Source organism: Otolemur garnettii, unplaced genomic scaffold (assembly GCF_000181295.1).
Source record: "Otolemur garnettii isolate 467f Iridium unplaced genomic scaffold, OtoGar3 scaffold00043, whole genome shotgun sequence".
NCBI classification, from domain to species: domain Eukaryota; kingdom Metazoa; phylum Chordata; class Mammalia; order Primates; family Galagidae; genus Otolemur; species Otolemur garnettii.
Genome location: NW_003852438.1, coordinates 7,368,584 through 7,388,648, shown reverse-complemented (window position 1 = coordinate 7,388,648; position 20,065 = coordinate 7,368,584). Strand labels below are relative to the sequence as shown.

Genomic DNA, 20,065 nt, shown 5'->3' with positions numbered 1-20,065 from the left:
ACTCTACCCAGGGGGACAGCTTGAGGCTCTGTCTCAAAAAAAAAAAAAAACCCAACCCCGACCAAAAAAAAAAAAAAAAAAAAAGGGATGGTCCGGCGGACGTGTCCGCGCCTCGCCCCCTCCGGCCGCCAGACGGCGCGCAAGGAAGCTCCGGAAGTCTGTCCTTGGGCTGTGTACGCCTCCTACTTCCCTGCTTCACTTCCGTTCAGATTCGGGTCGGCGTTTGTCACGTGGGGCTATCCGTCCGCACACGAATCTTTCCCGGGAACTAAGAGTCGCCTTGGGATCTGGGCTGTCATCCGCCAGGAGCTTGCCGACTCTAGACGTCCTCGGGACAATCAAGATGTGCTCCTTGGCGTTGTTCCCTCCGCCACCGCCAAGGGGTCAAGTCACTCTGTATGAGCACAATAACGAGCTCGTGACGGGCAATAGCTACGAGAGCCCGCCTCCGGACTTCCGGGGCCAGGTAGAGAGGCGAGGAGGGAGTGGACCTACAGGTGTGGGTGTGTAGCCAGGCCGAATTGGGGAACCGAGGCTTCGTTGTGGGGCGGGGGGGTCGCGTAGCAGAATCTGGTGAACTGGAAACTGCTTGTCCAGGGCAGGAGGCCAGCAGGGCTGGGATTGAAATATAAAGGATGCTGAGGAGTTCTCAGGCGGGCCTAGAAAGGATGGAGAGATCGAAGGCAAATCTGGGGAGTGTGAGACTGCAGAAGTACACGTATTAGAAAGTTGCGGACAGCATCTGGGAGAACCGGCAAGGGACAATTTGGAACTTTTTTTTTTTTTTGGAGACAGAGTCAAGCTGTTACCCTGAGTAGAGAACTGTGACATCATAGCTCACAGCAACCTGCAATTCTTGGGCTCCACTGACCCTCTTGCCTCGGTTTTTCTACTTTTAGTAGAGACGGCGTCTCACTTTTGCTCAGGCTGGTCTTGAACTACTGAGCTGAGCAATCCACCTGCCTCGGCTTCCCAGAGTCTAGGATTACAGGCGTGAGCCACCGTGCTCAGCCCACCTTGGAACTTTTTATTTGTGGTTTTCCTGGGAAGAAAAAGGAAGGAAACTGATAGAGTCGAGTGCTTACTAAAAATGTTTTACTGTTTAATAATTGCAGCAACCAGCTGCTAAAACTTGTTTCCCGTACTCACAAGTGTTAAATTTGTGGAAATAGGAAACAGGCCTCTGGAGTTTCTTATGCTTAGCCCAGCCATGGGTTAGAGTTGGCAGTTCAGTAAGGATTTGGGGAAGAGACTGATTTACTATCACACCCCTGACACCTTTGCTGTAGTGGATCAATCTCCCTGTCCTACACCTGACCAAGGATCCCTTAAAGACCTCTGGGAGGCTGGACCATGGCACAAGAACAGCCTTCATCCATCATCGGGAGCAAGTGTGGAAGAGATGCATCAACATTTGGTGAGGAGTGGCAAAGGATTTACTGGGCCATGTACAGATCTTAGAGAAAATGAGGTCACCAGCTCCGCGCCTGTGGCTCAAGTGGCTAAGGTGCCAGCCACATACACCTAAGGTGGCAGGTTCAAATCCAGCCCTGGCCTCCCAAACAACAGTGACGGCTGCAACCAAAAAACAGCTGGGCATTGTGGCGGGCGCCTGTGGTCCCAGCTACTTGGGAAGCAGAGGCAGGAGACTTGCTTGAGCCCAGGAGTTGGAGGTTGCTGTGAGCTGTGATGCCACAGCACTCTGCCCAGGGGGACAGCTTGAGGCTCTGTCTCAAAAAAAAAAAAAAAAAGAAAAAGAAAATGAGGTCACCACCCCTATGCCTTGGGCTGATCTTCAAAAGGCTGGTTCTTTCAGGCTTTTTTTTGCAGTTTTTGGCCGGGGCTAGGTTTGAACTCACCACCTCTGGTATATGGGGCTGGCACCCTGTTCCTTGAGCCACAGGTGCCACCCTTCTTTCTTTTAGAGACAGAATCTCACTTTGTTGCTCTCAGTAGCATACTGTGGTGTCACAGCTCACCGCAATCTCCAGCTCTTGGGCTTAGGGAATTCTCTTGCCTCAGCCTCCTGAGTAGCTGGGAACTACAGGCACCTGCTGCAGTGCCTGGCTATTTTTTTGTTGCGATTTGGCTGTGGCCAGGTTTGAACCTGCAACCCTCCATATATGGGGCTGTCGACCTACACACTGAGCCACAGGCGCTGCCCTCAGGCTCTCTTTTCATCAGAGCTGTATATCATAAGTCCTGTCTGATTATCAGTTTTTCATGTGGAAATCAAGGCTGTGCAGCATTAGTTCCATTTCATCTTTCTTGCCTTACTGTTCTTATTTATTTGTTCTTTGAGACAGAATCTCACTTTGTTGCCCCAGGCTAGAGTGCTCTGGCATCATAGCTCACAGCAACCTCAAACTTGTGGACTCAAATGATCCTTCTTGCCTCATGTTCCCAAGTAGCCTCATACATAAGTCATTCACTTTGCACATGTAGGAGTGGAGCCATAGAGTCATAGGAGCAGGGTTCATTCTATGGCTGTGCCACTTTTTAGCTGTGTGACCTTGGGCAGTAATCACTTTGTCCATCAGTTTCCTTATCTGTAACATGGAACCTATCTCACAAGTTTGTAGTAATGATTAAATGAGTGAACAGATATATAAAGTACTTAGAGAACAATATCTGGCACATATTAATCCCTTCAAGGATTAGCTATTATTATTATTTTTTTTGTTATTACCATTATCATCTGTAAGATGAATTCTTAGGAAGTAAGTTGTTGGCTTGAAAGGGTATGTTCAGGGCAGCACCTGTGGCTCAAAGGAGTAGGGTGCCAGGCCCATATGCCAGAGGTGGCGGGTTCAAACCCAGCCCTGGCCAAAAACTGCAAAAAAAAAAAAAAAAAAAAAAAGAAAGGGTATGTTCATCTGTAATTTTATGAGCTGTTTCCAAAATAGTTCTCTGTTGAAATTGTTCATACATATGGTACCACCAGCAAAATATGAAAATGCCTACTTCCCAGCATGTGTGCTATCAAATTTTGATATTTAGTATTGCAGTACAGTTTTGTTTGTTTGTTTGTTTGTTTGAGATAGAGCCTCAAGCCCTGGGTAGAGTGCTGTGGCATCACAGCTCACAGCAACCTCCAACTCCTGGGCTCAAGCGATTATCCTGCTTCTGCCTCCCAAGTAACTGGGACTACAGGCGTCTGCCACAACGCCCTGCTGGTTGTAGCCGTCATTGTTGTTTGGCGGGCAGGCTGGATTCAAACCCACCAGCTCAGGTATAGATGGCTGGTGCCTTAGCTGCTTAAGCCACAGGCGCCAAGCCTGCAGTACAGTTTAATTTGCATGTTTCTATGTGAGTGAAGTTGAACATCAGTTCATTGACTGAAAAGTTTTTTTTTGTTTTTTTTTTTGAGACAGAGCCTCAAGCTGTTGCCCTGGGTAGAGTGCTCTGACATCACAGCTCACAGCAACCTGGGCTAAACTCCTGGGCTAAAGCGAGTCTCCTGCCTCCACCTCCCAAGTAGCTGGGATCACAGGCATCTGCCAGAACGCCTGGCTGTTTTTATTTTTGGTTGCAGCCGTCATTGTTGTTTTGGTGGGCCCCGGGCTAGATTCGAACCCACTACCTTAGGTGTATGTGGCTGGCGCCTTAGCCACTTGAGCCACAGGTGCCGAGCCAAGTTATTTTTTTTTGAGACAAAAGTCTCACTTTGTCCCCTCAGTAGAGTACCGTGACGTCACAGCTTGCAGCAATGGGCTTACATGATTCTCTTGCCTCAGCCTCCAGAGTAGCGCCTGCCATAACACCTGGCTGGTTTTTTTTTTTTTTTTTTGGTAGAGACACAGTCTTACTTTATCGCCCTTGGTAGGGAGCCGTGGTGTCACACAGCTCACAGCAATCTCCAGTTCCTGGGCTTGGGTGATTCTCTTGCCTCAGCCTCCCGAGTAGCTGGGACTACAGGCGCCCACCACAATGCCTGGCTATTTTTTTTTGTTGCAGTTCCACCGGGGCTGTGTTTGAACCCGAAACCCTCAGTATATGGGGCTGGAGCCCTACTCCCTGAGCCACAGGCGCTGCCCTGGCTATTTTTTTGTTGTTGTAATTGTCAGGGTTGTTTTAGCTGGCTGGGGCTGGGTTCAAACCCACCACTCTTGGTATATGGGGCCGGCGCCTTATCTACTGATCCACAGGTGCCACCCTGAAAAGCTCTTTCTTGCCTCCTGCCTCTTCAGCTGCTGTTTCTCAGCCTTTTGGTGGCTCCTCTGCCTGATGTTCCTTGAATGTTAGTTGTTCCTGGGGCTATATTTCCAATTGATGTGCCAGATCTGGGTGTTCACTTGTTTGAGAAATACTCCTGCTTCGATATTCCATAGACTTTATACATTCAGTGGGTTCAAATCTAATCTCTTCATTTCCCTCTGTGATCCTGCTTTTCTTTTTTTTTTTTTTTTGAAACAAGAGCCCCGAGCTGTCCCCCTGGGTAGAGTGCCATGGCATTTCAGCTCACAGCAACCTCCAACTCCTGGGCTCAAGCGAGTCTCCTGCCTCAGCCTCCCAAGTAGCTGGGACAACAGGCTCCCGCCACAACGCCCGGCTATTTTTTGGTTGCAGCCGTCATTTTGTTTGGCAGGCCCAGGCTGCATTCGAACCCGCCACCTTGGGTGTACGTGGCTGGCGCCTTAGCCACTTGAGCCACAGGCACTGAGCTGTGATCCTGCTTTTCTTTGGGTTTTTCATTTCAAGGAATGGGCATATTTCTCATTTAGGATCAAGTGGTTTGAGTGTAGGCTCCGGGGGTAGACAGATGGTTGAATCCTGACTTTGCTACTTTCTACTTAGATCACCTTGTTTATATTAACCTCTTCATATCTCTGTTTTCTCATCTAAAAATGCAATGATGACAATGTCTATTTTGGCTGGGCTCAGTGGCTCATGCCTGTAATTTAGCACTCTGGGAGGGCGAGATGGGTGGATTGCTTGAGCTCAGGAGTTGGAGACCAGACTGAACAAGAGTGAGAATAAAATCACTGGGCATTGTGGCAAGTGCCTATAGTCTTAGCTACTTGAGAGGCTGAGGCAAGAGGATCACTTGAGCCTAAGAGTTTGAGGTTGCTGTGGGCTATAATACCACAGCACTCAAAGCTAGGGTGACTGAGACTCTGTCTCAAAACAAACAAACAAAAAACAATTATCTATTGGGCAGCACCTGTGGCTCACTGGGTAGGGCATTGGCCCCATATACTGAAGGTGGCGGGTTCAACCCCCTGGCCAAACTGCAACAAAAAAATAGGTCGGTGTTGTGGTGGGCACCTGTAGTCCCAGCTACTCAGGAGGCTGAGGCAAGAGAATTGCCTAAGCCCAGGAGTTGAAGGTTGCTGTGAGCTGTGATGCCACAGCACTCTACCAAGGGCAATAAAGTGAGACTCTGTCTCTACAAAAAAACAAAACAAAAAAAACCCCCAATATCTATTTTTGTAGGGTTGTGATAATAGCTTATTTAGATCCTGTTAAGCATCTAGCAGGTCTGGCACATTGTAAGCATATTAGCTGATAGAACCTAGGTTAATTTGATGTGGGAACTAATACTACTCTTTTCCTTACTGTTGTCTAATTTCATCCTCAAACCTTGTTCTTGTTATTTCCTAAGTCTGCTGTTCTCCCATCCCCCGACTGGTTCAATCCACTTTTACCTTTTTTCTAGATTCCTGAAGTAACCTCTTAACTGATTTCTTTCTATTGACCCCCTCTGATCTACAGCCAGAGTGATCATTCTCTGATATTCCTTCCTCCCTCCCTCTTTCTCTTTTTCTTCTTTCTTTCGTTTCTTTTCTTTCTTTTTTTTTAAATTAAGTCATTTGTATATAGATCATAAGTACATTTATGCCATTATGGGATTCATTGTGTTGGTTATTTATACAAATTGGAGTGCTTATATCCTACTAAACAAGATAGCCTTCACCTCAGTTACCCAATTACAGGATTAAGACATTTGTGTTCTACACCTGATAGATCCAACTTATACTTGCAATATGCTCTATAGGTGTGGTCCCCCTACCAACCCTCTCTCTATCAACCCACCCCCCTCCCTTCCCCTTTCTCTCCCGTTCCCTCCTTCGTCCTAGGCCATAGTTGCTTTTCATTTTTCATATACATGTGTGAGTGATTGTAAACTTTTGGGCTCAAGTGATTCTCTTGCCTCAGCCTCCCAAGTAGCTGGGGCTACAGGCGCCCTCCACAACATCCATCTATTTTCTTGTTGCAGTTATTGTTGTTTAGCAGGCCTGAGCCGGGTTTGAACCCACCAGCTCTTGTGTATATGGCTGGCGCCCTACTACTCACTGAGCTATGGGCACTGAGCCTCTTTCATGACTTTTCATTCACTGTCTTAGAGGTAGTTCTGGCTCCTTGACCTGCTCACAAAGCCCCCAAATACTTCTGAGCCTTAGTTGACTTATTTGTAAATGGGCAGAATGCCATTCAGAAGATTATTTTGATAAGTAAATGAAAGGACAACATATAAAGCCTCTGGCAAATAGTTGGGACTCATTCAATATGGGTGTGCCTATATTTTTAATACACATATATTGAATGAATGAATGAAACTTACAGAGAGGCACTTAGGTGATCAAAGTAATCTGACTCAGCTTCCTGTCCTTGTCAGGCGAGATATGGGCCTTTTTGGGGTGCTGAATGAAATTGCAAACTCAGAGGAAGAAGGTGAGTATGTTTCTCTCTGGTCTTCACTAGTGGTTGGTATTTCCCCTCTATATTCTTTTTTTTTTTTTTTTTTTGCAGTTTTTGCCTGGGGCTGGGTTTGAACCCGCCACCTCTGGCATATGGGGCTGGCGCCTTACTCCTTTGAGCCACAGGTGTCACCCCCCCCCCCTTCTATATTCTTCTTAAACTTCCCCTCAATACCTCTTCCCCATTAGCTCGGTTTTTCTTCTCCCCTTCTACCTTCCCAAATAAGGGCTTGGGTGTCATGCTGGGCAGTGCTTGTCTTTGTTATCTCTCACCTAAGAGCATACCCATAAGAGCCCTGTGAATGGTTTAATCAGAGCTGCTTCCTCAACCCCACAGTGTTTGAGTGGGTGAAGACGGCATCCAGCTGGGCCCTGGCACTCTGTCGATGGGCCTCTTCCCTCCATGGTTCCCTGTTTCCCCATCTGTCTGTAAGTCTGGCCTCCTTCCCTCCTCCTGCTCCACTTTCTATCCCTTCAGGTCAAGGTTGGGTGTGATGACTCCATAGGGTGGGAATGGTTCAGCTCCTCTGTGGGTACATGAGGGAGTGAGCTCCTTTTGTCCCAAGTATGTTCTCTATGAGCTTTGTTCTTATAGCTCCGGAGTGAAGATCTGATTGCTGAATTTGCCCAAGTTACAAATTGGTGAGTGTATGAGCTCTGGGGCTTTGTGGGAAGGAAGTTCCCAGCCTTGAAACTTCCTGAAAGAGAAGTCAAAGTTTCTACTTTGTCCTGATTGCTCACGACTTTTTTTTAAATTGAGATAGTTTTACTTTGTCACCCTCGGTAGAGTGCCATAGTATCATAGCTCACAACAAACTCAAACTCTTGGGATCAAACTATTCCCTTCCTTCAGCCTCCCTAGTAGCTGGGACCTGCCGCAACACCTGGCTATTTTTTTGATTAGCAGGCCCAGGCCAGTTTTGAACCCACCAGCCCCAGAGCATGTGGCCAGCACCCTAACCATTGAGCTATGGGCGCTCCCCATCATGACATTGTTATTCCTCCTACCCCTCACCCCCAAAAAGAAGTAGAAAAGAGCCATCTTTTCGTGGGGTAGGAGTCTGAGCCTCTGGGTTAGGGTATAAGGGAGGGGCAGTTTCTGATATCTCATGTTCTCTCCTGCCATAGGTCCAGCTGTTGCTTGCGGGTCTTTGCGTGGCACCCCCACACTAACAAGTTTGCAGTAGCCCTGCTAGATGACTCAATCCGGGTGTACAATGCTAACAGGTGTGTGGGGGTATACCGGTTGGGCTCTGACTTGGGAATGTCTCCTTCCCTATCAAGCCCTGGTCCCAAGGGAGTCTTACAGTTCCTGAGCCCAGTCCACAGAACTTCTTCTAGAGCTGGGTTCCGGGAAGCTCCATAACTGGATATGTTCTTTTGCTGGACTCACTATTGTCTTCTCCTCTGTCCCATAATAAATACTCCTGGGCCCTGGATGGATAAGCCTTTTTTTCTGTGGATTTCCATTCTTTTTTTTTTTTTTTTTGAGACAGAGCCTCAAACTGTCCCCCTGGGTAGAGTGCCGTGGCATTATAGCTCACAGCAACCTCTAACTCCTGGGTTCAAGTGAGTCTCCTGCCTCCGCCTCCCAAGTAGCTGGGACCACAGGCGCCCGCCACAACGCCCGGCTATTTTTTGGTTGCAGCCGTCGTTGTTTGGCGGGTCCGGGCTGGGGATTCGAACCCGCCACCTTAGGTGTACGTGGCTGGCGCCTTAGCCGGTTGAACTATAGGCGCCGAGCCTGGATTTCCATTCTTAACTGCTGTGTGCTCCCCTGAGCTTTAGTGTCCCTGCTTTGACTCAGTTTCCTACCCCTTCACTTCAGCACGATAGTACCCTGCCTAAAGCACCGTCTGCAGCGAAATGTGGCAGCTCTGGCCTGGAAGCCCCTCAGTGCCTCTGTCTTGGCTGTGGCCTGCCAGAGCTGCATTCTTATCTGGACCCTGGATCCTACCTCCTTGTCTACCCGGTGAGTCTTGGCAGCCTGTCTTACCTTGGCCCCAGGTTTTTGTTTTTGGTTTTTGGCCTAAGGGTTGTAGCCAGCCTACAAAAGACTAGGGTTCTTTTTTTTTTTCTTTGAGACACAGTCTTACTTTGTCATCCATGGTAGAGTTTGTCGGGGTGGCGCCTGTGGCTCAAAGGAGTAGGGCGCCGGCCCCATATACTGGAGGTGGCGGGTTCAAACCCAGCCCTGGCCAAAAAAAAAAAAAAAGAAAAATTCTTTTCAGTGCCATGATCCTAGTACTCTGGTAGGCCAAGGTGGGTGGATTGCTTGAGCTGAGGAGTTTGAAACCAGCCTGAGTGAGAGTGAGATCATGCCAGTAAAAATAGCTAGACATTGTAGTGGACACCTGTGGTCCCAGCTACTCGGGAATCTAAGGCAAGAGGATTGCTTGAGCCCAAGTTTGAGATTGTTGTGAGCTGTGACATCACAGCACTCATACTGAGGTTGACAAAGTGAGACTGTCTCTTTTAAAAAAAAAAAGAAAAATTGGGGTGGTGCCTGTGGCTCAAGGAGTGGGGCACTGGGGCCCATATACTGAGGCGGCGGGTTCAAATCCAGCCCCAGCTAAAAACTGCAAAAATAAAACCAAAAGATAAATAATTTTTTTTTTTTTTGCCAGGGCTGGGTTTGAACCCACTACCTCCGGCATATGGGGCTAGCGCCCTACTACTTTGAGCCACAGGTGCCACCCAATAAAATTTTTTTGAAGAAAAAAATAAAGAGGCTTGGCGCCTTTAGCACAGTGGTTACAGCGCCAGCCACGTACACCAAGGGTGTTGGGTTTGAACCTGACCCGGGCTAGGTAAACAACAATGACTACTGCAAAAAAATAGCTGGGCATTGTGGTAGGCACCTGTAGTCCCAGCTCTACTTGGGAAGATGAGGCAAGAGAATCGCTTAAGCCCAGGTGTTTGAGGTTGCTGTGAGCTGTGACACCACAGCACTCTACCCAGGATGACATAGTGAGACTATCTCAAAAAAAAAAAGCAAAAAATGGAAGAAAGGGTAAAGTCCTAACACTCTGGAAGGCTGAGGCAGATGGATTGCTTGAGCTCACAAGTTCAAGACCAGTCTGAGCAAAAGTGACACTACTAAAAATAGAAAAACTGAGGCAAGAGGATCACTTGAGCCTAAGAGTTGGAGGTTGCTGTAAGCTATGATGCCACGGCACTCTACCCAGGGCAACAGCTTGAGACTCTTGTTTAAAAAAAAAGAAAAAAGAAAAGAAAATCTTGGTGGCACCTGTAGCTTAATGGGTAGGGTGCTGGCCACACATACCAAGGCTGGCAGGTTCAAACCCAGCCTGGGCCAGCTAAAACAACAATGACAACTGCAACAAAAAAATAGCTGGGCATTGTTGTAGGTTCCTGTAGTCCCAGCTACTTGGGAGGCTGAGGCGAGAGAATCACTTAAGCCTAAGAGTGTGAGGTTGCTGTGAACTGTGATGCCACAGCACACTACTGAGCGTGACAAAGTAAGATTCTGTCTGAAAGAAAAAAAAGAAAAAGAAAAAAGGATTCTCACTCCTTTACCTTGAGTACTATGGTGTCCTACCTCACAGCAACCTCAAAACTCTTGGGCTCAAGTGATCCTCTTGCCTCAGCTTCCTGAGTAGCTAAGACTAAGGCACCACCACAAGACCTGGCTAGTTTTTCTATTTTTAGTAGAAATGGGGTCTTGCTTTTGCTCAGGTTGGTTTGGAACTCCTGAAGTCAAATGGGTCTTTTCTCCTTGGCCTCCCAGATTATTAGGATTATAGGCATGAACCACCTCATCCAGCTTCCCATTCCCTTTAATCTCCATAATCCTTATTTCTTTTCCCCAACCTGGATTTGAGCTCACAGTGGCATTGGGTTTGGAAAATTTAGGCAGAAGGAGGCAAGGAAATAGAATCATGGGACTTTCTTCTTGTTTTCTGACTCCACACCCTCGGTTCTCCTTGGCAGACCCTCTTCTGGCTGTGCCCAAGTGCTGTCTCATCCTGGGCACACACCTGTCACCAGCTTGGCCTGGGCCCCTAGTGGGGGGCGTCTGCTGTCAGCTTCACCTGTGGATGCTGCTATCCTGGTAAGTCAGTCATTTCAGTGTCCTTTGAGTCTTGAGGAAAACACATCTTTGCATAGTGATGGAAAACGTAGGGGAAGAAGGGTGTGCAGTCATATGCAGGGAAGGAGCTTTACCATCCAGTCGACTCACCCTGCTGAGCAGTGCCCATAGCTCAGTGGGTAGGGCACCAGCCACATACATGAAGATAGGTGGGTTCGAACCCAGCCCTGGCCTGCTAGGGCATTGTGGTGGATGCCTATAGTCCCAGCTACTTAGGAGGCTGAGGCAAGAGGATCACTTAAGCCAAAGAGTTTGAGGTTGCTGTGAGCTGTGATGTAATGGCACTCTACCAAGGGTGACAAAGTGAGATTCTGTCTCAAAAAAAATAAATAAGTAAAAAATAAATAAAGGGTGGCACCTATGGCTCAAAGGGGTAGAGCACCAGCCCAATATGCTGGAGGTGGCAGGTTCAAACCCAGCCCCAGCCAAAAGCTGCAAAAATAAAAAATAAATGAATGAATAATAAAAATAAAATAAAATTTTCCCTGCTGCAATTGTAAATATAAACTTGTCCCCTAGTGGTGGTTGCTTTTCTCTTTTAGATTTTATTTTTAAATTTTATTTATTTATTTTGATGCTCTCGATAGAGTGCTATGACTTCATAGCTCATGGCAACCTCAAACTCTTGGGTTCAAGCCTCCTTTTGCCTTAGCCTCCTGAGTAGCTGGGACTACAGGTGCCCGCCACAGTGCCCAGATATTTTCTAGAGACAGAGTCTCACTCTTGCTCAAACGCCTGAGCTCAGGTGATCATTCACCTTGGCCACCCAGAGTGCTGGGATTATAGGCATGAGCCACCATGCTGGGCCCTAGACTTTATTATTTTTGTAGAGACAGAGTTTCACTTTATCACCTTTGGTAGAGTGCTGTGGCATCACACAGCTCACAGCAACCTCTTACTCCTGGGCTTAGGCTATTCTCTTGCCTCAGCTTCCCGAGTAGCTGGGACTACAGGTGCCCACCACAACGCCCGGCTGTTATTTTGTTGCAATTTGGCTGGGGCTGGGTTTGAACCTGCCACCCTCAGTATATGGGGCTGGCTCCCTACCCACTGAGCTACAGGCACCACCCTAGAGTCTTGCTCTGGCTAGAGCGTAGTGGTGTCACCATAGCTCACTATAGCCTCAAACTCCTGGGCTCAAGTGATCTCCTGTCTTATCCTCCTGAGTAGCTGGAACTATAGTCACACACTACCATGGTCAGCTAATTTTCTCTATGTTTTGTAGAGATAGGGTCTCACTCTTGCTGAGGCTGGTCTCAAACCCCTAAACTCAAGTGACCCTCCTACTTTGGCTTCCCAAAGTGCTAGGATTATAGGCATCAGCCATTTTGCCAGGCCTCTTTTACACTTTTAAAAGCAGAACCTGTGTGACATCATGTTTAACAGTCCTTTTGCTGCCTTCTCTTCTTTCTGGTTCTGTGTAGGTTAGAGGGCAGCCCACTGTGAGATGATAGGCTGCTTGTGTTTTATCTCATTCTCCTGCTTCAAACTCTTGTAGGTGTGGGATGTCTCAACAGAGACCTGCGTTCCCCTTCCCTGGTTTCGAGGAGGTGGGGTTACTAACCTGCTCTGGTCCCCAGATGGCAGCAAAGTCCTAGCTACCACACCTTCACCTGTCTTTCGGTGAGTGGGAGAAGGGTAGAGGGAACTCAAGGCCCCAGAGAAAGGCATTTGGCTCCTGGAATCTTTGCCTAGGGGTGGTAGGTCCAAGTTTTGGAACCTAAAGACCCTAAGCTGTTATTTGCTTCTCTCTGGCTCAGAGTCTGGGAGGCCCAGATGTGGACTTGTGAGAGATGGCCTACCCTATCAGGGCGTTGTCAGGTAAGAGGGAACTGATTCACAGAAGCTGAGGAGGGAATCCAAGGGGCCCCTAGTCCTCCAAGCCTGGCCACCTCTACTTCTTTCCCTCCTACATTCCCCTATAGACCTCCCTTCTCCTGCCTTTTGCTCCTTGACCTCAGACTGGCTGCTGGAGCCCAGATGGAAACCGACTTCTGTTCACTGTTTTGGGGGAGCCACTGATTTACTCCTTGTCATTCCCAGAACGTTGTGGTGAGTTAGGGTAACACTTCAGGATGCAGATTATTGGGGATGGTCAGGAGGCAGCAACCTTCTGTAAGATCCTGCTCTAGGGTGGTGCCGGCCCCATATACTAAGGGTGGTGGGTTCAAACCCAGCCCCAGCCAAATTGCAACAAAAAAATAGCCGTGCGTTGTGGTGGGCACCTGTAGTCCCAGCTACTCAGGAGGCCAAGGCAAGAGAATCACCTAAGCCCAAGAGCTGGAGGTTGCTGTGAGCTGTGACACCACAGCACAGCACTCTACTGAGGGTGACAAAGTGAGACTCTGTCTCTTAAAAAAAAAAAGATTCTGCTGTAAGGGATAAAGGAATGCATAGAAGTTTAGGAGACTTTAAGGGTGTAAATGCCTATGATGAGCTGGCAGGGACCAGTGAGAGGCCCATTTCCTACACGTAAGAATGTTTGCTCTTATTCACAGGTGAGGTAAAGGGATATGTTGGAGGTGCGAAGTCAGCAACGATTGTGGCAGATCTGTCTGAGACAACCATACAGACACCAGGTGGTGAGGAGAGGTAAGCTGAGAGGTTGAGGAAGTAGCAGTGAAAGGAAGGTGGGACCACACTTAGCTCTCCTAACCTCCTGTCCTCACCCATAGGCTTGGGGGAGAGGCCCACTCCATGGTCTGGGACCCCAGTGGGGAACGTCTGGCTGTGCTCATGAAAGGTAATAGGCAAGGATGAAGGGCTTTGCTCAGGTCACAGCAGTCTTGCCCATGTCAAGTGCATGCCCTGGCCTGTAGTACTCTGCTCCTGCCCTGCAACTCTGCCTTCAGAATATTTTCCTATCCCTGGATCCATTTCTTACAGGAAATCCAAGGGTACAGGGTGGCAAACCAGTCATTCTCCTTTTTCGAACTCGAAATAGCCCTGTGTTTGAGCTTCTTCCCTGGTAAGTTCCCGGCAGGCCCCAAGACATCTGAGCTCCTCACCAACGTTCTCATACAAAGCCATATCCTACTTCGTGCACCTCCTCTGCTTCCAGTTGCCTGCTCACCTTTTCTTCCCCTAGTGGCATTATCCAGGGGGAGCCAGGAGCCCAGGCTCAGCTCATCACTTTCCATCCTTCCTTCAACAAAGGGGCCCTGCTTAGTGTGGTGAGTATGCCAGGCTACTGAATTTTAGGGGTGGGGTAGAAAGCTAAGAGCCTTGCCTTTTGTGTGGTTCTGCCAAGTGGCCTTCTTGGGGCCCAGGCTCTGATGCTTTTCTTTCTCCTCTGTCTATAGTGCTGGTCCACAGGCCGAATTGCCCATATCCCTCTGTACTTTGTCAATGCCCAGTTTCCACGTTTTAGCCCAGTGTTTGGACGGGCTCAAGAGCCCCCATCTGGGGGTGGAAGCTCTATTCATGACCTGCCCCTCTTTACTGAAACATCCCTGATCTCTGCCCCTTGGGACCCCCTCCCAGGTCCTCCACCAGCCCAGCCTCATTCCCCTCACTCCCATCTCCCATTACAATAAATGTTTTGTTGTCCACTAATTACCAGACAATTCCACAGAGTTACACTGGGGTATAGTTGGAGGTGGAGGACAGCAAAGACTTTGGGCTAAAGTCCTGCTCTGTTACTTTTTAGCCACTTCTGTGAATGCGGTCAAGTTGTTAACCCTAGACTCAGCACCTGTAGCATAGTGGTTTTGGCACCAGCCACGTGCACCAAGGCTGGCGGGTTTGAGCCCAGCCTAGTCCTGCTAAATGACAACTGCAACAACAAAATAGCCGGACACTGTGGCAGGCACCTGTAGTCCCGGCTCCTTGGAAGGCTGAAGCAAGAGAATTGCTTAAGCCCAGGAGTTTAAGGTTGCTATAAGCTGTGACACCACAGCACTCTGAGGGCGACATAGTGAGACTGTCTCAAAAAAAAAAAAAAAAAAACCTAGCATAGGGTCTCACAGAATAGATTATTTCAGAATAGGTATTTTAGTTTTCCCAAGTTTGAACACATTCTCAGAATGGTATAGGCCAATAATGGGTCAAAGACTGGGTCAGTACGAGATGGAGAAAGTTTTATTGGACTAGAGGGCTTGTGGGAGGTGTGGGCGCTGGGCCAGGGTGGCACGGGCCATGTTTAAGGCACCCTCTCGGGTGTGGTGCCCACCAATGAAGCCACTGGCATGGACGAAGATGCAGCCAGGGATCCCACTGACCTGGTCCAGAGCCTTGTCCCGAAGACCCCGCCATGGCTCTGGCAGAGGCAGCCTACAAGTGAGCAGAAAGAGAGAGTTGGGTGGAGCAAATGGAGGCCTAAAGAACTGAGAGAAAGGGGTGCGGAGCTGAAGTGAAGGTCAGCATCCTTCTCTAACGGCTAACACAGGCCTGGAGGTCCTCAGCAAGGTTTCTTGGGGCCTCACCGGCTTTGGAAAGAATGGGGCTCCTTGGGCACACACTGTACCCGCCACTGTCCAGCCTGGTCAGTGAAGATAACAAAGATAATGGCCACTGGGGGAGATAGCCCAGATTCCAAGTGGTAGAGATGCTCTTTCCAGGGGCATCCTCCTTTTGCCAGTTCTATTATCTCCCCACTTGGGTCCACCTGAAAAGGAAATGGAGCACAGCTAGAAGGTTTAGGTTCAAAGCAGGAGCCCTTGTTGCCCAGTGGCCTTCACAACGTAACCTGAAATCGCTGGGCCAGGGCTGCTTCTACCAAGGCCTGGGCTGGCAGCCAGCTGTGTTGGTAGAAGTCCAGTCTCTGCAGAAACTCCTCTTTAACCAGATCCATTGCACGCTTGAACCCTGCCTGGGCATGGTAGGAATAAGAACTGTGGGGCTGTTCCCAACTTCAAATTTGCTGGGGATTTAGGAGAAGCAAACACTCCCATTTTCTCCCATGGTTCTTAACACATCTCAGAGTCTCTTTCCCAGGGCCCTCTTACCTCAGTGTCTTGATTGGGCTGGTTCCAGGTAGGATTAAGTCGAGCAACCCGGGCACTTAGGGTAGTGGTCAGTGCATATCGAGGCTCCCCCTCCTCCCACTGGGAGATCCCATTGTCCACTGCGTCCACCTCTTCCACAAAGTTCTCATACATCTAAGGCAGGAGCAGAGGAAATGCTCTTGAGGCTACCTACCATTTGTGTAAAGTCTTACCCGTTTCAAAGTATGTTCATACACATCTTTTCTGTTTTTTTTTTTTTTTTGGCTGGGGCTGGGTTTGAACCTGCCACCTCTGGCATATGGTGCCTTACTCCTTTGAGCCCTTGGAAGGTGCCACCTCTCACACATCTTTTCATTTAATCTTCACAATAGGCCTGTGAAGACCTCACCATTAATTGGAGAAAGGGAGAACAGAGTTCAGTGATTTGTTCAAGGTCAGAGAGCTAAGAGTGCTGAGACTGGAATTCAAATCACTTGGTTTCTACTCCAGTGCTCACCCTAGTGCCAAGGCCAACATGTAGGGCCCACCATTTTTTTTTTTTTTTTTTGAGACTGAATCTCACTTTGCTGCCCTCAGTAGAGTGATGTGGTGTCACAGCTCACAGTGACCTCAAACTCTTGGCCTTAGGTGATCCTCTTGCCTCAGTCTCCCAAGTAGGTGGGGCTAAGGTGCCCGCCACAATGCCCAGCTATTTTTGTTGCAGTTTGGCAGGGGCTGGGTTCGAACCCTCTACTTTCAGTATGTGGGACTGGTACCCTACCCAGTGAGCCACAGGCACCTCCCTTTTTTTTGTTCTTGTTGAGACAGAGTTTCGCTACATTGTCCTTGGTAGAGTGCCATGGTGTCACAGCTCACAGAGACCTCAAACTCTTGGGCTTCAGTGATTCTCTTCCATCAGCCTCCCAAGTAGTTGGGACTACAGGTGCTCACCACAATGCATGGCTATTTTTTTGTTGTAGTTGTCACCGTTTTTAGCAGGCCCGGGCCAGTTTCGAACCCGCCAGCCCAGGTATATGTGGCCAGCACCCTACCCAATGAGCAATAGGTGCCAAGTCAGGGGGTTATCAATTTTTGAATAAGGAAAGTCTCCACTTCCTAGATAGGGTCTGTGGGAGTGGGTTCTGATGGCTGAGTGGGGAGGGGGATAAATCTCAAGGCAGGCTGAAGAAGCTATTCAGTGAGTTAAGGAGGCAAACAGAGTCTGTCAAGCACAAAAGTCAAGTGCTTGCCTAGACATCAAGAGCTGGATATGGGATTATGGGGAAGCCTATAATGTGCGAGATGACATCAGTAGTTGCTATTATCTCTTGAGCCTGAAGAAGTGGGAAGATGATGTCCCAGGAGTTTCAAGGCAGAAACAATATGGGATGTGTTTTATACAAAACTTCCCTATGGGCTCAGCACCTGTAGCTAAGCAGTTAGGGCGCCAGCCACACACACCAGAGCTGGTGGGTTCAAATCCAACCCAGGCCTGCCAAACAACAATGACAATTATAACCAAAAAACAAAACAAACAAACAAAATAGCTGGGTGTTGCGGTGGACGCCTATAGTCCCAGCTACTTGGGAAGTTGAGGCAGGAGAATCACTTAAGTGTAGGAGTTGGAGGCTGCTGTGAGCTGTGATGCCACACCACTCTACCCAGGGTGACAACTTGAGACTCTATCTAAAAAACAAAACAAAACAAAACAAAAACGCCCAAATTGCCCTACCAGACGGGCCTCCATAGAAATACACCTGTGATATGTAGAAACATGCTACTCAAGGAGAGCTGAAAAGGTCATTTCTCCATGCCCAGCACCTCTTGGTCTATATCCCAACATTATGCTCAGTTAAAACATGGGTTTAATTTAGTCAGTTGCTAGAAACTCCCAGCAGTGGAAGGGAAAACTGACCCAGGTAGTCTAAAACTTTAGTATTCCAAAAGACTAGTCATAGGGAGCTTCTGGTAGGTAAGCTAAACAGATCTGAACTCAACAGCCTATGTGCAAGAAATACAGCAGATCGATTAGGTTTGACTTCTGAACGGCACAGGAGAAGGGTTAAGTAGTATCCTCTGAGCTGACACGCATGCCAGGGCCACCAGTCTTGTGCCTTCTGTAATAGCAGGAAGCAGCTAGCAGAGGACCCCTTGGAACCTAAGGATATCTTCACAATAAAACTCTTCCTAGCAGACCTTCCTAACTCATGTGCCACCAGGGAATTACAGTGGTCTCTAAGGTATTCCCTCAATTTTCAGGGCAGCTAGAACCTCTAAGCCAGATGCTTCCAAACACAAGCAATCTCCCCCGTTTACCTAAAGGTACTAAACAATCATTGTGTGTCAAGAAAAGGATTGGGGCTCAGCACCTGCGGGTCAAGCGGCTACGGCGCCAGCCACATAAACCTGAGCTGGTGGGTTCGAATCCAGCCCAGGCCCGCCAAACAACGATGGCTGCAGCCAAAAAATAGCTGGGCATTGTGGTGGGCACCTGTAGTCCCAGCTACTTGGGAGGCAGGGGCAAAAGAATTGCTTGAGCCCAGGAGTTGGAGATTGCTGTGAGCTGTGATGCCAAGGGCACTCTACCCAGGGCGACAACTTAAGGCTCTGCCTCAAAAAAAAAAAAAAAAAAAAAAAAAGCTGGGTGTTGTGGCAGGCGCCTGTAGCCCCAGCTACTCGGGAGGCTGAGACAAGAGAATCACCTAAGCCCAAGAGTTGGAGGTTGCTGTGAGCCATATGATGCCACAGCACTCTACCAAGGGCAATAAAGTGAGACACTCTCTATAAAAAAAAAAAAAAGATTAAAAAAAAAAGAAAAGGATTGGGAAATGCTGCTTTATGGTTCTCAAAGCCCATTATTATCCACTTCCCAACAGTTATCCCAGGATGCAGGCAGGGAGGGAAGTTACCACCAATCCCTTTTGAGATGAGCCTGACTGAGGGAGAGGATGAGTGTGGGCCTACGCTAGGCCAGGAACCCTGAACTGAGGCCAAGTTCTGAGAGTGGCATATGCGCCGCTCACAGCTGGTCTGGTGGTGACGTGTGGGTCATTTCTGTCCTCAGGTCCCCACCTTGTCATAGAGGGTGCCCACCACGCTGTCCTCTTCACTAGTGCCCAATAACTGGGCCAGCAGCTTGTGCCCGAAGTGCAGATAGATGAGTCCAGCACTGCTCAGCTTGGTCTGCCATGGCTTCCCAGGGGACAGGGAACTCATGGTCTCTGTGAAAGACCTGAGGAGCACAGGGAGGCAGGGCTGAGGTAAAGGAGCTGGCCCAGTTAACCCAGAGGGTGTGGGCACATGTGCACATGCAGACCCAGGTGGGGTAGGCAGCAGCCTGAAGTATACTGCAGGAGTTGTGAGGAGAAAGCCTGGCTGGGAAGGCTTTCATTTTCCCTTAGGTCAATACAGACCTCGACTAGTTTCCATTCATGCATTCACTCAACAGTGGTTAACTCATTTATCAGACATTAGTCATAAAAATCCAAGAGCCTGTCCTTGTCTTTAAATTCATCTACTGGAGACTAACACTAGGTGAATACTCCAGCTAGATACATAACAAGGAAAATGAGGAAGGGTTCAGAGGACAGCCTCCAGGTCAGTCCCCAGAGAGGAGTCAGTGAGTGTTCATCACACAAAGGGGGAAGGAGCCAAAGCATTCCAAGTAGAGGGAATACTATGCATGATGGCTAAAAGACAAATCTCTTCATGGAACCGCATAAAAGGCAGTGCAGGAGTGCGGACTGAGTGGCAAAGATATAGCCAGAAGGGCAGGCAGCGGCCAGATCATGGCAGGTCTTGTACAGCCCACTTCAGAGTTTAGACTTTATCTGTAGCTAAGAGGGAGGCATGATGAGAATTTTAAGCAGGCAGGTGTATGACATATACTGTAGCAGCAAGGACAAAGAACAGATTCCAGAATACTACCTGCAATGGTCCAGGTGAGTATGGAAGGCAGGAATTTGAGTGGGGGACAAAAAATAGGGAAAAGGTATGCTAGCTGGTTGGAAGCTGAAACTATAGCCATAATTTCTAAATGCTGGTCCATCTCAGAATCACCTAAAGGCCTAATTTTCTGTTTAATGACTTTTATTAAGTATTAAATAAATACAGGATTATTTATAAAATATTTACAAAGTATAAAGACAAATGATACAATAACCCCACAAAGTTCAAAAAGCAAACAGATGGAAACAGAAGTGCTAAACTATACATAAGAACAGGGTGTGGGCTCGGCGTCTATAGCTCAACCGGCTAAGGCGCCAGCCACGTACACCTAAGGTGGCGGGTTTGAATCCCCAGCCCGGACCTGCCAAACAACGACG

General features: G+C 48.4%; 2 protein-coding genes across 4 annotated transcripts in view; one reads left to right on the top strand and one right to left on the bottom strand.

Moving 5' to 3' along the window:
- The first annotated feature begins 199 nt into the window (after positions 1–199).
- Positions 200–14,370, top strand: AAAS (aladin WD repeat nucleoporin). 3 transcript variants are annotated; one of them, XM_003790429.2, is made up of 16 exons: positions 200–466; positions 1,290–1,417; positions 6,620–6,675; positions 7,039–7,130; positions 7,297–7,343; positions 7,830–7,928; positions 8,530–8,673; positions 10,656–10,776; positions 12,314–12,438; positions 12,576–12,636; positions 12,777–12,867; positions 13,314–13,407; positions 13,491–13,558; positions 13,702–13,783; positions 13,904–13,988; positions 14,118–14,370. In XM_003790429.2, exons 1-16 carry the CDS (start codon positions 344–346, stop codon positions 14,349–14,351), a joined length of 1,650 nt encoding a protein of 549 aa, XP_003790477.1. In that variant the 5' UTR covers positions 200–343; the 3' UTR covers positions 14,352–14,370. The 3 variants fall into 3 exon arrangements, with proteins under 3 accessions (XP_003790477.1, XP_012661079.1, XP_023369359.1); XM_012805625.2 differs by having other exon boundaries at positions 13,877–13,988; XM_023513591.1 differs by lacking the exons at positions 6,620–6,675; positions 7,039–7,130; positions 7,297–7,343 and having other exon boundaries at positions 13,877–13,988.
- A 503-nt stretch (positions 14,371–14,873) lies between these two features.
- Positions 14,874–20,065, bottom strand: part of CUNH12orf10 (chromosome unknown C12orf10 homolog) — an 8,424-nt gene continuing 3,232 nt past the window's right edge. Inside the window, exons 3-7 of the mRNA XM_003790428.2 lie at positions 18,813–18,972; positions 15,762–15,914; positions 15,503–15,625; positions 15,240–15,421; positions 14,874–15,087 (exon numbers count right to left, since the gene is read on the bottom strand). Of these exons, the coding sequence (XP_003790476.1) occupies positions 14,904–15,087; positions 15,240–15,421; positions 15,503–15,625; positions 15,762–15,914; positions 18,813–18,972 (802 nt within the window). The 3' untranslated portion in view covers positions 14,874–14,903. The remainder of the gene's footprint in view (positions 15,088–15,239; positions 15,422–15,502; positions 15,626–15,761; positions 15,915–18,812; positions 18,973–20,065) is intronic.

Excerpts from the sequence above, each read along its gene's own strand:
- AAAS (XM_012805625.2), top strand. The coding sequence starts at position 344 with ATGTGCTCCTTGGCGTTGTTCCCTCCGCCACCGCCAAGGGGTCAAGTC. Across the intron at positions 7,131-7,296 it reads CCCTGTTTCCCCATCTGTCT|CTCCGGAGTGAAGATCTGAT; the intron begins GTAAGTCTGGCC and ends TTGTTCTTATAG. Across the intron at positions 7,929-8,529 it reads CGGGTGTACAATGCTAACAG|CACGATAGTACCCTGCCTAA; the intron begins GTGTGTGGGGGT and ends CCTTCACTTCAG.